The following is a 16,201-nucleotide window of genomic DNA, read 5'->3' as shown; positions in this document are numbered from 1 at the left end:
ACTGTGGAGGACATAGACAATCCGAACTTTCGACCAAGTACATCGAGCTACGACGCCCTCAGCTCCTCGACCTCACAGGCTGCCCACATTTCACACTCTCACGTTGCCCACTCCTCAAACTTCACTACTGTCCATCCTCCCACCACTTCGAACCCCAATACTACCAGTCCCTCCAATACTGCTAGCAATACAAATTCCCACGTCGACAGCTCTTCCACCTTCACGAGTGGTCCTCCTCCCGCTGCTTCGCACCACAATACTGCCTTGATTGCGCCCGCCAATTCAGGTCCCTCCAACGTCCATGCTGTCAGCGGTCCAAGCTCTCCCAGCGCCAGCTCCTCAGGAGGTTCCACAATTTACGATATAAACCGCACTGAGCCCGAATCTCCAGGCTTGCACGTGTTTGGTCGTCCCTCCCATATCAACGCTGCCAGCAATGGAAGCTCTCACGTCGGTCCCTCCCTACCTTCCACAGTAGTAACTGCTCCCACTGCTCTACAGCCCAATCCTCCCAGCCCTTCAGCCTCGAACCCAGCCGCTGGTCCCTCCAGCACAAACACTACTACCAACCCTTCATCTTCGGGCTCGGCCGGTGGTCCTTCCACCATCGATGCCACGAGCAATGAAGAAAGCGGTCAAGGTGCTTTGATGCAAATGGTCGACCGCCTCTCCGGACGAAAGCTTACTAAGAAGCAACGACAAGCTGAACTATCGCAAATTGAAGGCTGGGAGCCAGCGGATATCATTGCATTGCTAGGAATGACTATGGAAACGATCGGCAACAGCTTCCGCTCAGAGATTATGTCATGCCTACAAGGACGGGTGATCCCGCAACTCTACGAAACCATCAGAATGCTTTTGGAAAACGGCGGCATCAAGATCTCCGATCACGACGGCAAGCAAATTACAGTCATCCGCATCACTATGAATCCAGCTCACAAGGACAATGCCTCTTACCTCGACTGGCGTGCATGGAACTTATCTTTCTACGCTCACTACATGGCTCAGGTTCAAGCTTCCTTGGATATCCTTACGAGATATCTGCAGCAACAATTTCGAGCAGGCGATTCTAGCACAGGTATTCGCATTGGTGCAGTACTCTACCCACGTCGACTTCTCATGAAGGAATTCGAGGATAAGATTAAGATGTACTCAGAGAGACTTGTGGTATGTATCTCGCGTATTTTCGCATATTTTTCGCTTATCTTATCGATACTAACTTTTCCTAGGCATGCGCACCAACGCTACAATCGCTTCACGATGCTTACCGAGCTTGGCGAGAGTCTAGCGGCCTGGCAACACCCGAAGTTCCGACATTCACTATAGACGAAAATCTCGCACTAGCACAATATCACGTTCTCAGCTTGTTTGACATCGTCCGACAAGCACAAGTCCTGACCAGAGCTGTACCAAGTCGTACATGGACAGACGACATCAACACTCGAGCTGTGACGGACATGCAGCGACGCATTAGGCAGAGCGGTGGGGACGGAGATGTTGCTTTTTGGGTGTCTGTCCTGAACTCAGTCTTGTTTAGGGCTATGCCTCCGACCTCAACGACGAACAATGGCAACGCCCCCAAAGTTCGTCAAGCCAAGAAGAAAGCTCCTCCTGCCCCGGCCCCCGCTCCCGCCCCGCTCCCTGCTCCCGCCCCTACCTCCACCCCCTCATCAAAGGCCTGGGACATTCCAGACATCCCGGATGTCACAAATGTTCGAGGAAAGTACCGTGGGGAGGCGCACTATCGGGGTACTCCCCCCGCTGGTGTGTGCGACCACCAATGGAAGCTGGCCTTTAAGGCCTTGAAGGATAGGCTCCGGAAGTCGTCCGGATTGTCCGTGGAGACAATCCACAAGCTGGAGATGCTGGGGTGGATCTACCAGGTCTGCCTTGTCCGTCTGGGGGTCCGTCCTCGGGACAACTGCAAGTGCGATGAGTGTAAGAAGTAGTTCCTGCCTTGGGCAGATGTTAGGAAGTAATGAGTTGAATATTGCAAATTTTCCTATGAAATATTGTGAAAACTCGCTTGACTTCGCCTAATTTCGCCTAATCTCGTTTAATCCCGCTTATTTTCTTTATCGATTAAATTAGCTTAAAAATAATCGATTAAATTAATTTAAAAAATAAAATATTGTTACGGATCACCCTGATCTGGATCACCTGGTTAGAGATCACGTGAGCACTTAGGTAGCCTCCACGTGATCCTCCCTGGGAACGGATCGGGCTTAGAGCTTAAGCATGTTTCACTCTGGCGTATATAAGCTCTGGCTCTCCCACTCCCTTCTTCCTTCCTTACCTTTAGATTCTAAGAGATAGCCGAATCGATTCTTCGTCTACGTACTGAGCTTCCCACCGTGCTGTCACAAGTTCGTCGGTTTCATAATTACGGAAACTTTCAAAAATACTTATAATAGCATCGAATATAGTATAATAATGAAGTTCGTCGGTTTCACTGTTACGGAAACTTTCAAAACTATTTATAACATTATCGAATATAGTATAATGTCGAAGTCCGTCGGTTTCATCATTACGCAGGCTTTTAAAAATGTGTAAAACATTATCGAATTTATTATAATAACGAAGTTTATTGGTCTATCCGGTCTCACCGTTACAGAGGCTTTCAGAAATGCTTATAATACTATCGAACATAGCATAATAACAAAGTCTGTCGGCTTCATCATTACGGAGGCTTTCAGAAGTGCGATTAATACCACCGAACATATCACAGCAATGAATACGGAGAGTTTTAGAAGTGCTCACAATATCAGCAAACATATTACAATAAAAAGTACGCAGATTTTCAGAACTACTCATTAAACTATCGGACATATCACAGTGACAAGTACGCAGACTTTTAAGTGTTCACAATACCGGCGGACATATCAAGGCAACAAGTACAGAGAGCTTCAAGAGTGCTCACAGAACCAGTGAACATATAGCAACAACAAGTACGGAGACCTTTAAAAAGTGTTCATAGAAGTAGCGAACATATCACAAGAACAAGTATAGATGTCTTCAAAAATGCTCACAGAACAAGCGAACGTATTATAATAACAAGTACGCAGATCCTCAAAAGTGATCATAGTACCAGCGGACATATCACAGCAATAAATACGTAGACTCTCGAAAGCGCTCGCAGGACTAGCGAACATATCACACCAATAAGTACGCCGACCTTCAAAAGTGCTCTTGATACCAGCGAACATACCAGAAGAACAGGTCCGTTTGCTTAGTGATTGACTAAACTTTCAAAGAGTGATCATGATATCAAAGAACATAGCACTGCAACAAGTCTGATGTTTGAGTGACTAACCAGACCCTCAAACAATGCTCATGATATCAAAGAACATATCACAACCACAAGTCCGCTGCTTTAGCGATTAATCGGACTCTCCAGAAATGCTCATAATACCAAAAAAAATATTACAGCAGCGAGTCCGATAATTTAGTGATTAATCAAAGTCTTAAGAAATGCTCATAACACTAGCAAACGTATCGCAACTACAACTCCGTTGCTTTGGTGATTAGTCAGACGTTCAAGAAGTGCTCATGATGTCAAAGAACATATCATAGCAATAAGTACGATGCTTTAGTGATTGATCAAACTTTCAAGAAATGCTCAAAATATCAGCAAACATATCACAGGAATAAGTACGATTACTAAGATGTTGAATCCTCTACTAAGCTCTTTTCCTTAACAAAAAAACCAAAATCTCAACCTATGATTACTTGTAAGAGTAAATAACATGTTACAGCAAGAAAGAACGTCAAGAGAAAGACATGATAGCAGTAAGTAAATTCAGAAAAACCGAGCAAACTTTCCACTAAGTTCTTCACTACGATGAAGAATCGATCGAGAGTTAGCTGCAAGAGAAAAGAGCTTCTCGAAGTAATAAGTAAAGTCAAGCAAAGCATATCAGAGCAATAAGTAAAGTCAAAAGAAATAACCAGACTTTTCGCTAAAACACTTGCTTTGATTAGAAAGTAGCACTTTGAATATTTAATCGTGACCACGAGGAACATATCATAGCAACAATTGAAGTCAGGAAAAACCTATTCGCAAAGCCATTTGGTGTGAGAAAGAATCAGTCCTCAAGAATCACTTATAATCGTGAAGGACATATCTTAAAATTAGCAACAAGTAGAATCGAGGAAAGAATCAGACGTAGAACTACGAAGACCTTTGCCCTGATGGCTAATAAAACTTCCAAGAACTACTTCCAATAGTAAGTAACATAGGACAGCGATAAGTAAAGCATCAATAGAATTAGACTTAATCCTTTTACAAAGTATTCTGTTTCGATAGATAGTCAAAGCCTCAAGGGTTGTTTCCCGCAGTAAGAAACACATCACAGCAATAAATATAGCAATAAGGGAATTAGACTTAATCCTTCCACAAAGTATCCCACCTTAACAGATCACCAAAGCCTCAAGCGCCACTTCAAATAGTAAGAAACATATCACAGCAATAAGTAAAACAACAGCAGAATGAGACTCAACCCTTCCACAAAGTATCTCCCCTTAACAGACCACCAAAGCCTCAGAGATCAAAAGCAACAGCAAGAAACACATCACAGCAACACGCAGCTTCAAGAAAAAACCCATGCATTCTCAAAGTATTCTCATCTAGGAACGCAGTCCAGTCCAGTATCCACCCCTCCCTCGCTCACGCACTTATCAATCAATCAAGCCCAAACGCCCTTTCTATCCCTTCCAACCCTCTACTCCTGCGCAACATCCACACTCTTAACCTCGCCATCCGCCTCCCCACTATTAACCTTCTTGCCCGTCTTCTTGATCGTCTGCAGGACCGTCTCGTAGGTGAGGTCTGGGGCTGCGACCACGGTGGCGGTCTGGGTATCGAGGGAGACGTCGTAGGATTTTACGCCTGGGTAGATGGTCCGTTAGCAAAAGGCAGTTGGAAAGAGGGGAGAGAGGGAGAGGAATAAGTACCATCGAGCTTGCCGAGGACTCTATTCACGGCGCCGGAGCAGCCGCCGCAGCTCATGCTGACGTTGAACTTGTATGTGTGTTCTGCGGACATCTTTTCGGATTGATCGTTTGATTGATTGCGGAGTAGGTAATAATTCGATCGGTGCTCGTAGGCGAATATGAACTTCTTAATTTCTCGAGGAAGAATCGAAAAGAAAAGAGATTGCGGGCAAGAGAGAGTATTTATTCACCGCCGTCGTACGTGTGTCGTTGCGCAAGAAAAGGAAAAGCAAAGCTGTCACAAAGCACAGAGGGCAAGTAAGTGAAGCTTAGAAATCCGCTCGTTCTTTGGCTGATGTCGCAATCGCAGGCAGTTCCTTCCTAGCCGAGCCGAGGGGTCAGACACGCCTGAAACTTGCTCACCACCACAGCCGCAAAAAGAGCGCAGCCAGAGGGAGTGGCGTTTGATAGTCGGCAGATATTCTTGGATACGGAGCCGTTCATGCCCTTATGGGAGGATAAATGCGGGAGGGTCTGGAATGTGTTTGATGCTCTCGGTCACCGAGAGTGAGGGGGATTTGATTGGAGGGGTTCAAGACAGTGAGGTCACGTGCGTGATTAAATGGGAGGATGGGGATTTGAGAATGCGATATTTGATGGAAGGGAGAAGCTGAGAGAGTTATTGCGTTTTGGCAATGGTGATCTTGAAGATCCTAGGGGAGCCGATGTCCAATGTCTAATCTACAGTATTCAATACATCCTGATATCAAGCTGACTATTCTACCCGATCCGGCATCTCATCCTCACTTTCCTCTCCTCCATGCTCATGCTCAGCTGAATTAGGGTCGACAACATCATACTCACTCTCATCCTCATCGACGGCCGTCCTACCCCAAAGCATGTTGAGCACTCTTGAGACTAGACCCTCAGGAGGTCGATAAATTCGTACGCTGCGTTCCTCATGTTCGGAGTCTTCACCGACGTCGTCTGGGTGCATACCTGCCATCTCCCGCAATCTTGCGTTCAGAGCAGCAATATCGACGGCTTCATCGTCATCGATTTCATGGCCTTGACCTTGACCAAGCCCAAAATTCGGAATCAGGCGGCCAAGAGCTGCAAGTGGATCGTAACCGTCTGCAAAGGCACCCCCATTTCTTCCTCTGCGGCCTTCAACGTGGACGCGCTGATGTTCGTATGAGTAGACGTTAACATCAGGAGGCAGTGGATCAGAATCTGAGTTGTTGTCTCTGTGGAGCAGCGAGCTAGGAACAAGACGCATCATGGCGGGGTTGTTCTCGAGATAGATAAATCGTACAACATCAAGTGTCATCTCCTTGTTTTCAATCTTGGGAATGGTAGAGACGTCGACCTTGGGAATGGTGTGAGCAACCTCCATGAGCAAGGCTGTGATTTCGGGTGTATTCCACATCTCTTTCGTTTGGGAGATGTAGAGTTCCGTGAACAGTGTCTCAGCATCATTGCGCGGCATGATACCCCAGATACTCTTTGGTGCTTCAAGTGATATCTCCTTGAACAAACTAACAAATAGCCAGGGAAGCTTTTGCATCGAATCTGACAACAGCTCTCGACATTTCGTAGTCTGTTTGAGGTTGACAGCAGCCAGGACGAGAGAAGGAGTTGTATGGGATGCCGCATAAATCTGGCCAACTAGTTCTGGTGACCAGATCTTTGGGATATCGCTGTCTCCGACATCAAGAAGCCACTTATTCTCGCCGGCTCTTAGAGCAAGTTGATGGAAGATCAGTCGCATACAATAAGGATCGCTCTCTGGATCAAGACTTAGAAGCAACTTTGACCATTCCAGCGCAGTTCGATAAGTGCCTTTCATGATAAGAGACTTGATGTAGTGGTATCCGGCAAGCCAAAACTCTCTGTTCTCAGGACGAGCAAAGTCGAGCCGTGCTTTGCCTTGAGATAGTTTGGTATTGAAGACTGAAGTAGCAGCTCGTCCAAAAGAGAATAAAGCCCTCTCTAAGAGATCCGACGACAAGGCATGATCTCCTTGGTCTTTGGCAATCTTGCTGACTTGGAGGAGGGTGGAAATGTGGTAGGCTGTGGTTGTTAGTAAGGAACCTCAAGGAGTATCATGACTTACGATTCTTTACAAGAAGACCGATCAGATGCTCGGGATCTCCCATATCGACAAGCGCTGAAAAGGCACGTTGTATGACCTGATACTGATAGTCGTGTACAAACTTGAACTCGACCGTTCCATCATCTGACTTGTCATCAGTAACTACCATAGTCAATCCTCCAGTAGTAGATCTTGGCCAGTCTTGCTTCCCCTCGATCAATGCATTTCGACGTATCGTAAGGCTGGAGAGTCCCTTTCCTGGCGCATGTTGGCCTTTCAATGCAGTCTCCAAGTCAACGCGCTGGTTTTGGCCACGACGTCTTGTCCTCGCACCACGAACTGTTTGTTGGTTCTCCTCATCTGCATCGACGGTCGAGAAGTCCTTTCCAAATAAGTTTCGCATCTCATTTGCAACTTTGAGATGTTGGCTGCCAATACTAAGCAGAGCGCATACTCTTTCGTACTCTGGGTCGACCTGGAGTTTCGTGTCTTGATTTGATGCAGGCTTTCTCGATTCCTTTAGGTCCAGCTCTCGTAAGACTGCATCGATATCTTCTGAATCGCCTCCATCATCTTCGTTTTCTTGCAATTTGTCCTTTGCATTCTTCTTTGCCTTCTTCTTCTTCTTGGACTTCTTCGCCTTCTTGACTGCTGGAGGAGGGGTCGGTGCATCGTTTACTTCCTCGTGAACATCGACCTCGTCCTCGTCTGCCAACTCGTCTCGATCGTCTTCATCCTCAAGATCTGCGAGATTCGCAAAGAGACTTGCCTTCGACTTCGTAGGTAAGACTGGCTCTTCTTCGGATTCCTCAGCAATTGCGGCTTGCGATTCCTGAGCTTGGAGTTTGGCTTGCTCCAGCTCTCGCTGCTGTTGCAATTTCCGTAGCTGTCTGCTAGACATTCTGGGCGAGTCAAAACCGAATAGTGGAAGGTCTGGGCAAGTTTTAAGGATATTCGAGTTGTTTAGGGAAAAGATGTTGAATTTATATGTTTGTGTCGGCGAATGACGCATGATCTGGCAGAATTCCGATTTCGACTAGGTCCACCACTTTCCCCGTTGCAGCTGCATGCGAGCACCTTGACTTCCAAGACTCACCACCTGAGGACAATATTATCTCGTGGAGGCAGAGGAGGGTTTTACAATTCTTCGAACATGCTTCGACGTTAGTAACGACTCTCTTTCATCATTCAGTCACTCCTTTGGCCGTCGACTTGTACATTTCATTCTCATACCGCCTATTCTAGCGTCTGATCCGCCTGCACATCGCTCACCTCCGACGCTGGGCCTCAGACTTCGCTCTGAGCCTGCCAATACCACAATCCGATGCGTCGAGCAGCCGTCAGAGCATTTCGGACAGCACGTCTCGTTCCGTCTCGTAACATCGCAGTTCGTAGTCGAAGCAGCTTCCAGTCTTCTAGCTATGTGTTAGGCATACGGCATTCATCAGGGCGGACAGATCCACCAAAGGGCATTCCATCAGCCGTTACGAAAACCGCTTCGTCTATGTATATTCGCAGATTATCATACTCGGTCGCTGTGATTTCGGGCTTGGTGGGCTTTGGCGCTTGGTATACGAATAAACCACAAACTGCAGATGCCATCTCTCAGCAGGCGCAATCCTTCTCTACAACTGCATCGATATACGGCCCACATCCCACGGCCGAAGCAGATGTTGAGAGAAAGGCAGTAATTGTTGGAGCAGACTCGTTGTATACTGGTGCTATTACTGGAGACGGACCAATCTCTAAAGATACAGATGAATCTGGTAGAAAGGTTTTGGAAATGTTGACCCCTCAACAAGCTACACAGAAATTACGACGGAACGAAGAATCATATTTGGTTGGCAGAGGAAATGGAGTTGTAAGATATGATGTTGTTCAGATACCCAGCAATGACCCAATTGAGGATGATCATTCCGAGAAGATAATTGAACTCCCTCAAGCTTTGGCTACAGCTACAGCTGGAGGTAATGCAAGTAGTGATTGGATGTTTTGGGGTGTCTTTGATGGACATGCGTAAGTATCGTCTCCAGTAAAGCGGTATAAAGTCACTAACCAAGAACAGTGGATGGACCACCTCTGCCAAGCTACGACAAGTCCTCATCAGTTTCGTAGCTCGAGAACTGAACTCTACGTACAAAGCGGCCCTTGCAGATCCGGCGGCTGGTGTTCCTTCTTCGGAAGCTATTGAAGCAGCTATCAAGACTGGATTCAACCGACTAGACCACGAAATTGTCCACGAAAGCGTCGAGAAAGTCCTCAAGTCAAATTCTCGCTCATTAGCTGCTGAAGCACTTGGTCCAGCTCTTTCAGGATCTTGTGCCCTCCTTTCCTTCTACGACAGCGATAGCAAACTCCTTCGAGTGGCATGCACAGGCGATTCTCGAGCAGTACTTGGCCGTCGTGGGGAATCTGGAAAGTGGGTTGCTACAGCATTATCCGTGGATCAAACTGGTGGAAATCCTGATGAAGAAGCTCGCATTCGCAAGATGCATCCTGGTGAAGATCATGTTGTCCGTAATGGCAGAATACTCGGTGGTCTGGAGCCCAGTCGTGCCTTTGGAGATGCTTCATACAAATGGTCCCGAGAAATTTCTGAGCGCTTGCGGCAATCGTTCTTCGGACGGACACCGTCTCCGTACCTGAAGACACCTCCTTACGTGACTGCTGAGCCAGTGGTGACTACTACAAAGATTGAGCCTGAGAAAGGAGACTTTGTTGTTATGGCTACAGATGGTCTATGGGAGATGCTTACGAACGAGGAAGTTGTTGGACTGGTTGGTCAATGGATCGAGAAGCAAACCAACGAGAGCAATGGTAACGGCGCCAGTTCTTGGGTTAAGATGTTCTCGTCGCAACAGAAAGGCCTCCCAGTTGAGCAAGGAAAAGCCAAGAAGGAAGGCAAGGATGGGCAAAAGACTCCAATCAGACAGCAGCAATGGGGTGTGAAGGGTGGTGAGAACGAGAGGTTCGTTGTGGAAGATAAGAACGTTGCTACACACTTGGTCAGAAATGCTCTCGGCGGAAAGGACAAAGATATGGTTTGCGCATTGTTGACTCTGCCAGCACCATTTTCGAGACGATACAGGTATGTTCTCTCTACCTGCCTTCCTCTTCTTTTGAAAACAATCTAATTACCATCAGGGACGACTTGACGGTCGAGGTCATATTCTTCGGCAATAGCGACAAGAGCGGAGACGTAGTTCTCAACAAAGAAGCCAGCGCTTCCGCTGGAGATGTAAAGGCAAAACTCTAGGCGTTGTGAATACTGTTTTTTTATTTCGAGACATACCCTCTTCTAGTTCTTTGCTTTACTGGGCAGAATAGATAGACTAATCTGATTCTTCTCTTCAACTCATTGTCGCTGTCACAATTTCAGTGTTATGAGTAATTCTTGAGAATCGTAGCTGATTTCTCCCATTGTACAGTTCCTTTCCACATATCCAACTTATCTCCTGCTCCGTCAAGCTAAATCAAGTTCCCAGACTTTCAACACTCTTTCACACGACCCCCCTTCTACCTCAACATCTCCTCAATCCCGCACCTCCCCACCACGCACCCAACATCCAACCTCCCTCCTCCCTCACCCTCCTTCCACCCAACCCTAACCCTCAAATCCTCCAACCCCTCAACACATCTCCTCCGCCCACCGATCCGCCCAAATCGGCACAATATCAACCCACAACCTCCTCAACCCCTTAAACTCCGCCAGCGCCTCCCACACTTTCCTCCACTCCTCATGCTCGGGACTATCTTTCTTGGGCGTGAGCTGGACGTGCCACTGGAACCAGAGATCTCGGATTTGCGGACCGCGATGTGGGGGGAGGAGGCGGTTGAGACATTGCGAGGAGATGGTGAGTGGGAGGGTGAATTTGATGCGGTTGGTGGTGTAGAGGAGGGGGGTTGTTTCGATGTATCTGGGTGGAGGGTTAAGGCTGGGTTTGGGAAGAGAGGAGGGGAGACGTACATTTGGCGGCATGAGAGGAGGAGGGGGAGGATGGGTGGTTGGTCGTCAGAGGAGGAGGGGTGGTGCCATTTTAGGCGGTTGAAGGGGCTGTAGAGGAAGAGGTGGATGGTGTGGTTTGAGAGGCAGACGGAGAAGATTAAGGTGCGGAGTTCGAAGGGGAGGGAGAGGAGTTTTGAGGATTTTTGGGTGGGAAGGGTCCTTGAGTCGTTCTGGAAGAGTGTAGATAACTGTCGGCGAAGGGTTGGAGTCATTTCTTCGCTAAAGCTTGTTCTAGAGGGTGTTGATCTGTTAAGATAAAACAAATCCTCCAGATCTTATTGAAGAGGGAAAAGATCTAATGTGGTTCGAAATCATTCTCTTGAAAAATACTTAGAGGGAAAAGAAAATCGAACGACATTAAGAAAGCGCAAATGAGACCTGCTTACACCCGGTAAGCTTTGTGATACCATGAATCCATGAATATCAAAACTCGACTGCAGGTCCCAGCGCGTTGCATGTAAGCCCAACATTCGCGTCCCATGTTGCAAATCCATGTTCAAATGATTGGTTAAAAATATTTTGTATCCGATAATCGTCAAGGCAGCAGCAGCTGGACTTCGTATAAAACCCATCCGTGGGTATTCCTTTTTTCTGTATGTGATGCTGGTATCATGGCAAAAGGTCATCCGTTCTGTGAATGGCTTCTTCGTAGGCTGGGACTGTATAAGGCGCAGCTCAATCCCAAGAGCAGTGAAGGATGTCTTGGTCAAAGCATGTCCTCTGGGATCTCGGACTCTGTAAGCAAACGAAAAGTGGCATCTTCGATCGAACCATGTCTTCGCAATGAATCGGAATCCAAACTCATATCTCTCCCTTTCGAGGTACGAGCCATGATCTGGCAGTATTATTTCGACGGAGTATCCGTGAACTGTCGAATCCGAGACAAGAGATCAAAACTTGCTGCCTTGCTGCCCGAAAAGATGAAGGGCTGTGGTCTCCCAGCTATCGTCTTGACATGTCGGAAATTGTGAGTTTTTCCTAACGTCCTTTGTCGTGTAGACTAACCTCCAAAAGATATCCAGAAATAATCGATGCAATGTGGAAACACTGTATCTTCCAAACAGATGCTCCTACTATCCGGTATCTCGACCGATTCGTACTCCCTCGACACATGGATTCTACTGCCCACATCTCGATAACATGGCGATATGCGATAGGGAAAGCACCGAGAGCCAATACAACTGCCAGATTAGAATGGGAAGAAGTATGGAGCCAGCTCTCAAGAATGAAATCTCTGAAAACGCTAGAGGTGCGAGTGATTAACCCCTCCCAGGGCACATGGGGCCCAGTTTGGCGGGGGCAGAAAAAGCAATTGATAGGTTTCATGATGGAAGTCAAGGGACTTGAGGGGCTGAGTGTGATTATTGAAGATGGAGAGGTCGTTCATTATTTGGGGTGTGAAATTCCTTGGAAAGATGGACGGTGGTTGTATGATCGAAAGACGATGAATGAATGTGTCATTGATAGCTTAGATAATCCAGATTGCGACTGCCGAGCTTGACTGGTGCCGATATAATTTGAGAAGATAATCTTTCATGGAAGATTCCGAAAGCTCGAGTCATGGATTATGTTGGGTCGTGATCTGGCATATGGGCTGCACTCACAGCAGTCACTGCAAGAATGGAGAATCGAGAGCCAGGTTGTGGTTTTAGGATATGGTTGCTAAACAGGACATTACTAGACTAAAAGAACTCCTGTCCCTTAACAACTAGCCTACTCGGCGACCTTGGCGGTATATACGGCGGCTGCTCCATCTGCTGCTTCTTGATATCCTCCACATGCATGCTCTGGAATTGATCAATGCCCATAGTCTGTATCCTCAACGGAGCAACTCGATGCATGTTGGGTTGTCGGTGAACATCGATGTCTTGTTTGACGTATATATTTCTTTCTTTTTCGTTTGGGGTACTGGGTGTGCTTGGATCATCTAGTGTTGATGATGTTTGTCTTTGCTTCAATTTGCGAGAGCGACGGAAGAGGAAGAACAGGATTGCAGATAGGATAGCAACTGCGGCGACGGCGACTCCGACGGCGATGCCGACCGTTGAGGATGAGGAGGAGTGGGATTTAGCATCAGAAACCGGGGTATTTGTCGAGGTTGCAGAGGGGCCAGTGGCTACTGAAGAAGTTGTTGAAGGAGTCCCTGAGGCGGTGGCAAGTGGTGGAGAAGTGACATTTTGGTTAAGCAGACTAGTAACAATTTAGTATGCTGCCAAGTTCGACACAAAGTCAGAGATCATGACTTACTTATCGATCACGTGCACAACACCGTTCGCCACAATGTAATCTGATGCTACCACTTTAGCGGCATTGATGTACATCTCCCCACCTTGTACCGTGACAGTGAGATTTCCTCCCTCGGCTGTCTTTAGCTGCATTCCATTTGTAAGCAAGGTACTGTATCCCACGAATCCTGGTACGACATGATACTCGAAGGTCGACTGCAACTCGGCAGCTGAAGTGTTCTTGACTTGTTCTGTGACATTGGCAAGTGCAGCCGCGGAGTTTGGAATGAAGTATGTGACATCTGGTACTTCTAGTATTTGGTTGACGTATGCATTGGCTGGGTTTAAGTAACCCCCGACGTTGAGGATAGAGACGAAATATTCTAGGTTTGCAGCCGTGATCTCGGATACTGCTGACACTGGTATGGAAGGGACAGTGTCGATTATGTGGATTATCCCTCCAGTGCAGACAATGTCCTAGAATGTTGTTAGGATCTAAGCTTCACGGCCATTGATACACTTACAGCCGAAGAGGATGTGCTGATGGTTTTATTGCCACTCAAAGTTTCAGCCCCACCGCTACTCTGAAGAAGCTCTACCGTCTGTCCACCTGTGACGTTTGCATAGCTAGAATTGACGAGATTGCTAGCCACGAATTGAGGCGTATCTGAAAATGAGAGAGTTGGATATCCTCCTCGAAGCAGTGAGTATTCTAAAGTTGCTTGCAACAGATCTGCCGTCAATACATTAGGATTTTTCGAAAGGAAACTCGCAATCGCCGCGTTACTTGATGCTAAGAAAGTGAAGTTGTTGGCATTCGCTAATAGCGCTGTTGCGTTCGAAGAGGCGTTCACATAACTTGAAAGGGTGGTCAATTCTGAGTAGCTTTGAAGTACTTGAAGTAAAGTGATTGCATGACTTGGAATCACACATGCCAGTAAGCTCACGAAAGATTTGTTCAATGACAACTTCATCTTGGCAAGGATGGGAAAATATCAAGGAAAACAGATTTGAGAAAGATCGGATGCATATTAAATCTCATCTCATCCTCGGAAGGGATCGCTTGATCCCCGCATTCGACTCCAAGATCCTGGACCGTTGCTCTATATCAAACACACCTCCCATTCTCGTTGGCCAAAGATACAGCGCAGAAATTCGAAACAAGAAGGAGGGCCATCTGCATGTAGGAATTGACGGCTTCGGGATCAGTAAGAGAAGGTAATGATGGACTCAGCACATCCATCCTGGTCTCATGCGGGGTGATCCTCCCGCTATCCCCGAAAAAGGAGGTACCCCCGGCGCGAGCCGAGGGTTTCGCATCCTCAACCCAGGTTCACAGCCAATGAGAGTTTTCTAATGTATGCGGGGTTCCTGTAGCCACATGATATCGGGAAGGTGGGATTATTTGCCGAGGCCTACTCCAGGGTTAAGGAGTGAAGGCCCGGTAGTGGGTGGGAATGAAACGTTGATCTTGTTCACATGCCGATGATCGTGGGGGATGGCAAAAGTTTAAACTGTAACGTCTCGGTGTGACCGCGGACGTACGGCATATCGCAGCATACTTCGTCCGTTGAGAATGAGGAAGGAATGACGAGTACACCACTGAAGTGATGGAGGACTTTGACGACCTCAGAATTTTCTGCTTCATCTCTGTTCGCTCAAAGTGGTACCCTTGAAAAGTTTCAGGATCTCGAGGATCTTGCTACCGTAAACCATTTGGTAGGAGAGAGATTTTTTGTGTGTGAATTGCAACTTCAATGGTAACCTAAGCGCAAAGCACAAACATGACAAGCAGGATGACACCCAAAAGTATCAGGCGCGGTTTCATGCCAGTGGTAAATTTTGAGGGTCTAGCATTGAAGGAGGGCACGATATCTCAATAAGCTGAGGAGCAAGTGGCCCCTGTATACGAGCTGGGGAGAAGGATGGCCTGAAGATGCAGGCGTTTCGACAACGTTGAAGTCCTTCAATACTTCAATGTGAATAAGTCTTTGATGTCGGACTTGTAGGGCTTGTATTGAGAATCAAGAGGGATTACAAACTTCCAGAGAACATGGGGAGAAACCGAGGCTGGCAAGTTTGAGGCTGATATCGCGAAATTGACGACGCCATGTATTGACTTTGCAGTACATATCCAGATCATGACGCCAGCGGGAACTCCCAATAGAGTGATAAAGTAGCGTTCAGATGTGTTCGAATAGTCAAGTGAGCGCAGAAATCAAGAGTAGAGTTCCGGAACGTAAGAATAGGTCTGAAGTAACCAATTCAGTTCATTTTGGCACCGCCATCAAGATTCCGGACCTTTCAATTTGCAACCACGAGCAAACCTGACTTTCCAGAGTTTTATACCAAGTATAATTTTTATTCGTTGAGTACCGGGAGGTTGACTGGACAAAGTCCGACAGAGTATTGAGCAGCCCTTGAGCTGTCCTTTGTGGAAGGAAGATTGGTCTTTGCCAGCTTAGCAGGAGTGACAACAATGCAATCAATCCAGGAAATCAAAAGAACTCGGATGTCGTCAAGTAACCAAAATTAGGACATTCTGGGGACTAGACTGTCCGGTCTGCAGATGTAATTCCATGCTCCCATGTCAAGGACAGGTCTTTGGAATGCAATACCACTCCTATTATCCTGTCACGATAGACGGCCGCAATCGATATTTCAGATACTATTTTGGAGTTCATGCGGACGTCGAAACAGAAACTTATGGCGAAAGGAAAAATAGAAGTGGAAGTACGGTCGTACTGAAGCCGTAAGTCATACTTGGAACTTGACCTCACAAATATTGTCTCACGAACTCAGGAACTATGTCCTACGTCCTACTTCAATTTTACTGGTACGCAACTCGAGTTGCGATTGTAACTATTATTGTAAGAATGTCAAGAATGTGTCCAAAAGGTGGGGAAGCCTGCGGCGTCTTAAAGTCGTTATTGCGAAAACTCC

At 47.0% G+C, this 16,201-nt stretch overlaps 7 protein-coding genes across 7 annotated transcripts; 3 read left to right on the top strand and 4 right to left on the bottom strand.

Annotated features, from left to right (window-relative positions):
- Nucleotides 1-1,375: 1,375 nt before the first annotated feature.
- On the top strand, nucleotides 1,376-1,975 carry LY89DRAFT_688657 (uncharacterized protein). Its single transcript, XM_018215750.1, has one exon. The coding sequence runs from the start codon at nucleotides 1,542-1,544 to the stop codon at nucleotides 1,947-1,949; it is 408 nt and encodes a 135-aa protein (XP_018066560.1). The 5' UTR covers nucleotides 1,376-1,541; the 3' UTR covers nucleotides 1,950-1,975.
- Nucleotides 1,976-4,476: 2,501 nt separating this feature from the next.
- LY89DRAFT_688656 (iron copper transporter) lies at nucleotides 4,477-5,461 on the bottom strand. Its single transcript, XM_018215749.1, has 2 exons — nucleotides 4,954-5,461; nucleotides 4,477-4,888 (listed from the first exon to the last, which is right to left on the bottom strand). The coding sequence occupies exons 1-2, from the start codon at nucleotides 5,042-5,044 to the stop codon at nucleotides 4,722-4,724; spliced, it is 258 nt and encodes an 85-aa protein (XP_018066559.1). The 5' UTR covers nucleotides 5,045-5,461; the 3' UTR covers nucleotides 4,477-4,721.
- A 131-nt stretch (nucleotides 5,462-5,592) lies between these two features.
- Nucleotides 5,593-8,225, bottom strand: LY89DRAFT_688655 (DUF654-domain-containing protein). The gene is made up of 2 exons (XM_018215748.1): nucleotides 7,049-8,225; nucleotides 5,593-7,005 (listed from the first exon to the last, which is right to left on the bottom strand). The coding sequence occupies exons 1-2, from the start codon at nucleotides 7,926-7,928 to the stop codon at nucleotides 5,708-5,710; spliced, it is 2,178 nt and encodes a 725-aa protein (XP_018066558.1). The 5' UTR covers nucleotides 7,929-8,225; the 3' UTR covers nucleotides 5,593-5,707.
- Nucleotides 8,226-8,531: 306 nt separating this feature from the next.
- Nucleotides 8,532-10,283, top strand: LY89DRAFT_593841 (protein serine/threonine phosphatase 2C; the record flags this gene model as incomplete). The annotated part of the gene is made up of 3 exons (XM_018209771.1): nucleotides 8,532-9,043; nucleotides 9,093-10,115; nucleotides 10,172-10,283. The coding sequence occupies 3 exons, from the start codon at nucleotides 8,532-8,534 to the stop codon at nucleotides 10,281-10,283; spliced, it is 1,647 nt and encodes a 548-aa protein (XP_018066557.1).
- Nucleotides 10,222-11,401, bottom strand: LY89DRAFT_688653 (uncharacterized protein). The gene is made up of 3 exons (XM_018215747.1): nucleotides 10,995-11,401; nucleotides 10,456-10,944; nucleotides 10,222-10,288 (listed from the first exon to the last, which is right to left on the bottom strand). Exons 1-2 carry the CDS (start codon nucleotides 11,243-11,245, stop codon nucleotides 10,656-10,658), a joined length of 540 nt encoding a protein of 179 aa, XP_018066556.1. The 5' UTR covers nucleotides 11,246-11,401; the 3' UTR covers nucleotides 10,222-10,288; nucleotides 10,456-10,655.
- Nucleotides 11,402-11,644: 243 nt separating this feature from the next.
- On the top strand, nucleotides 11,645-12,534 carry LY89DRAFT_738818 (uncharacterized protein; the record flags this gene model as incomplete). Its single annotated transcript, XM_018220404.1, has 3 exons — nucleotides 11,645-12,000; nucleotides 12,048-12,237; nucleotides 12,307-12,534. The coding sequence occupies 3 exons, from the start codon at nucleotides 11,645-11,647 to the stop codon at nucleotides 12,532-12,534; spliced, it is 774 nt and encodes a 257-aa protein (XP_018066555.1).
- Nucleotides 12,535-13,276: 742 nt separating this feature from the next.
- Nucleotides 13,277-14,232, bottom strand: LY89DRAFT_593417 (FAS1 domain-containing protein; the record flags this gene model as incomplete). Its single annotated transcript, XM_018209750.1, has 2 exons — nucleotides 13,277-13,735; nucleotides 13,783-14,232. The coding sequence occupies 2 exons, from the start codon at nucleotides 14,230-14,232 to the stop codon at nucleotides 13,277-13,279; spliced, it is 909 nt and encodes a 302-aa protein (XP_018066554.1).
- Nucleotides 14,233-16,201: the final 1,969 nt, after the last annotated feature.

Source organism: Mollisia scopiformis, assembly GCF_001500285.1.
Source record: "Mollisia scopiformis unplaced genomic scaffold LY89scaffold_22, whole genome shotgun sequence".
NCBI lineage: Eukaryota > Fungi > Ascomycota > Leotiomycetes > Helotiales > Mollisiaceae > Mollisia > Mollisia scopiformis.
This window is presented reverse-complemented; position numbering and strand designations above follow the sequence as displayed.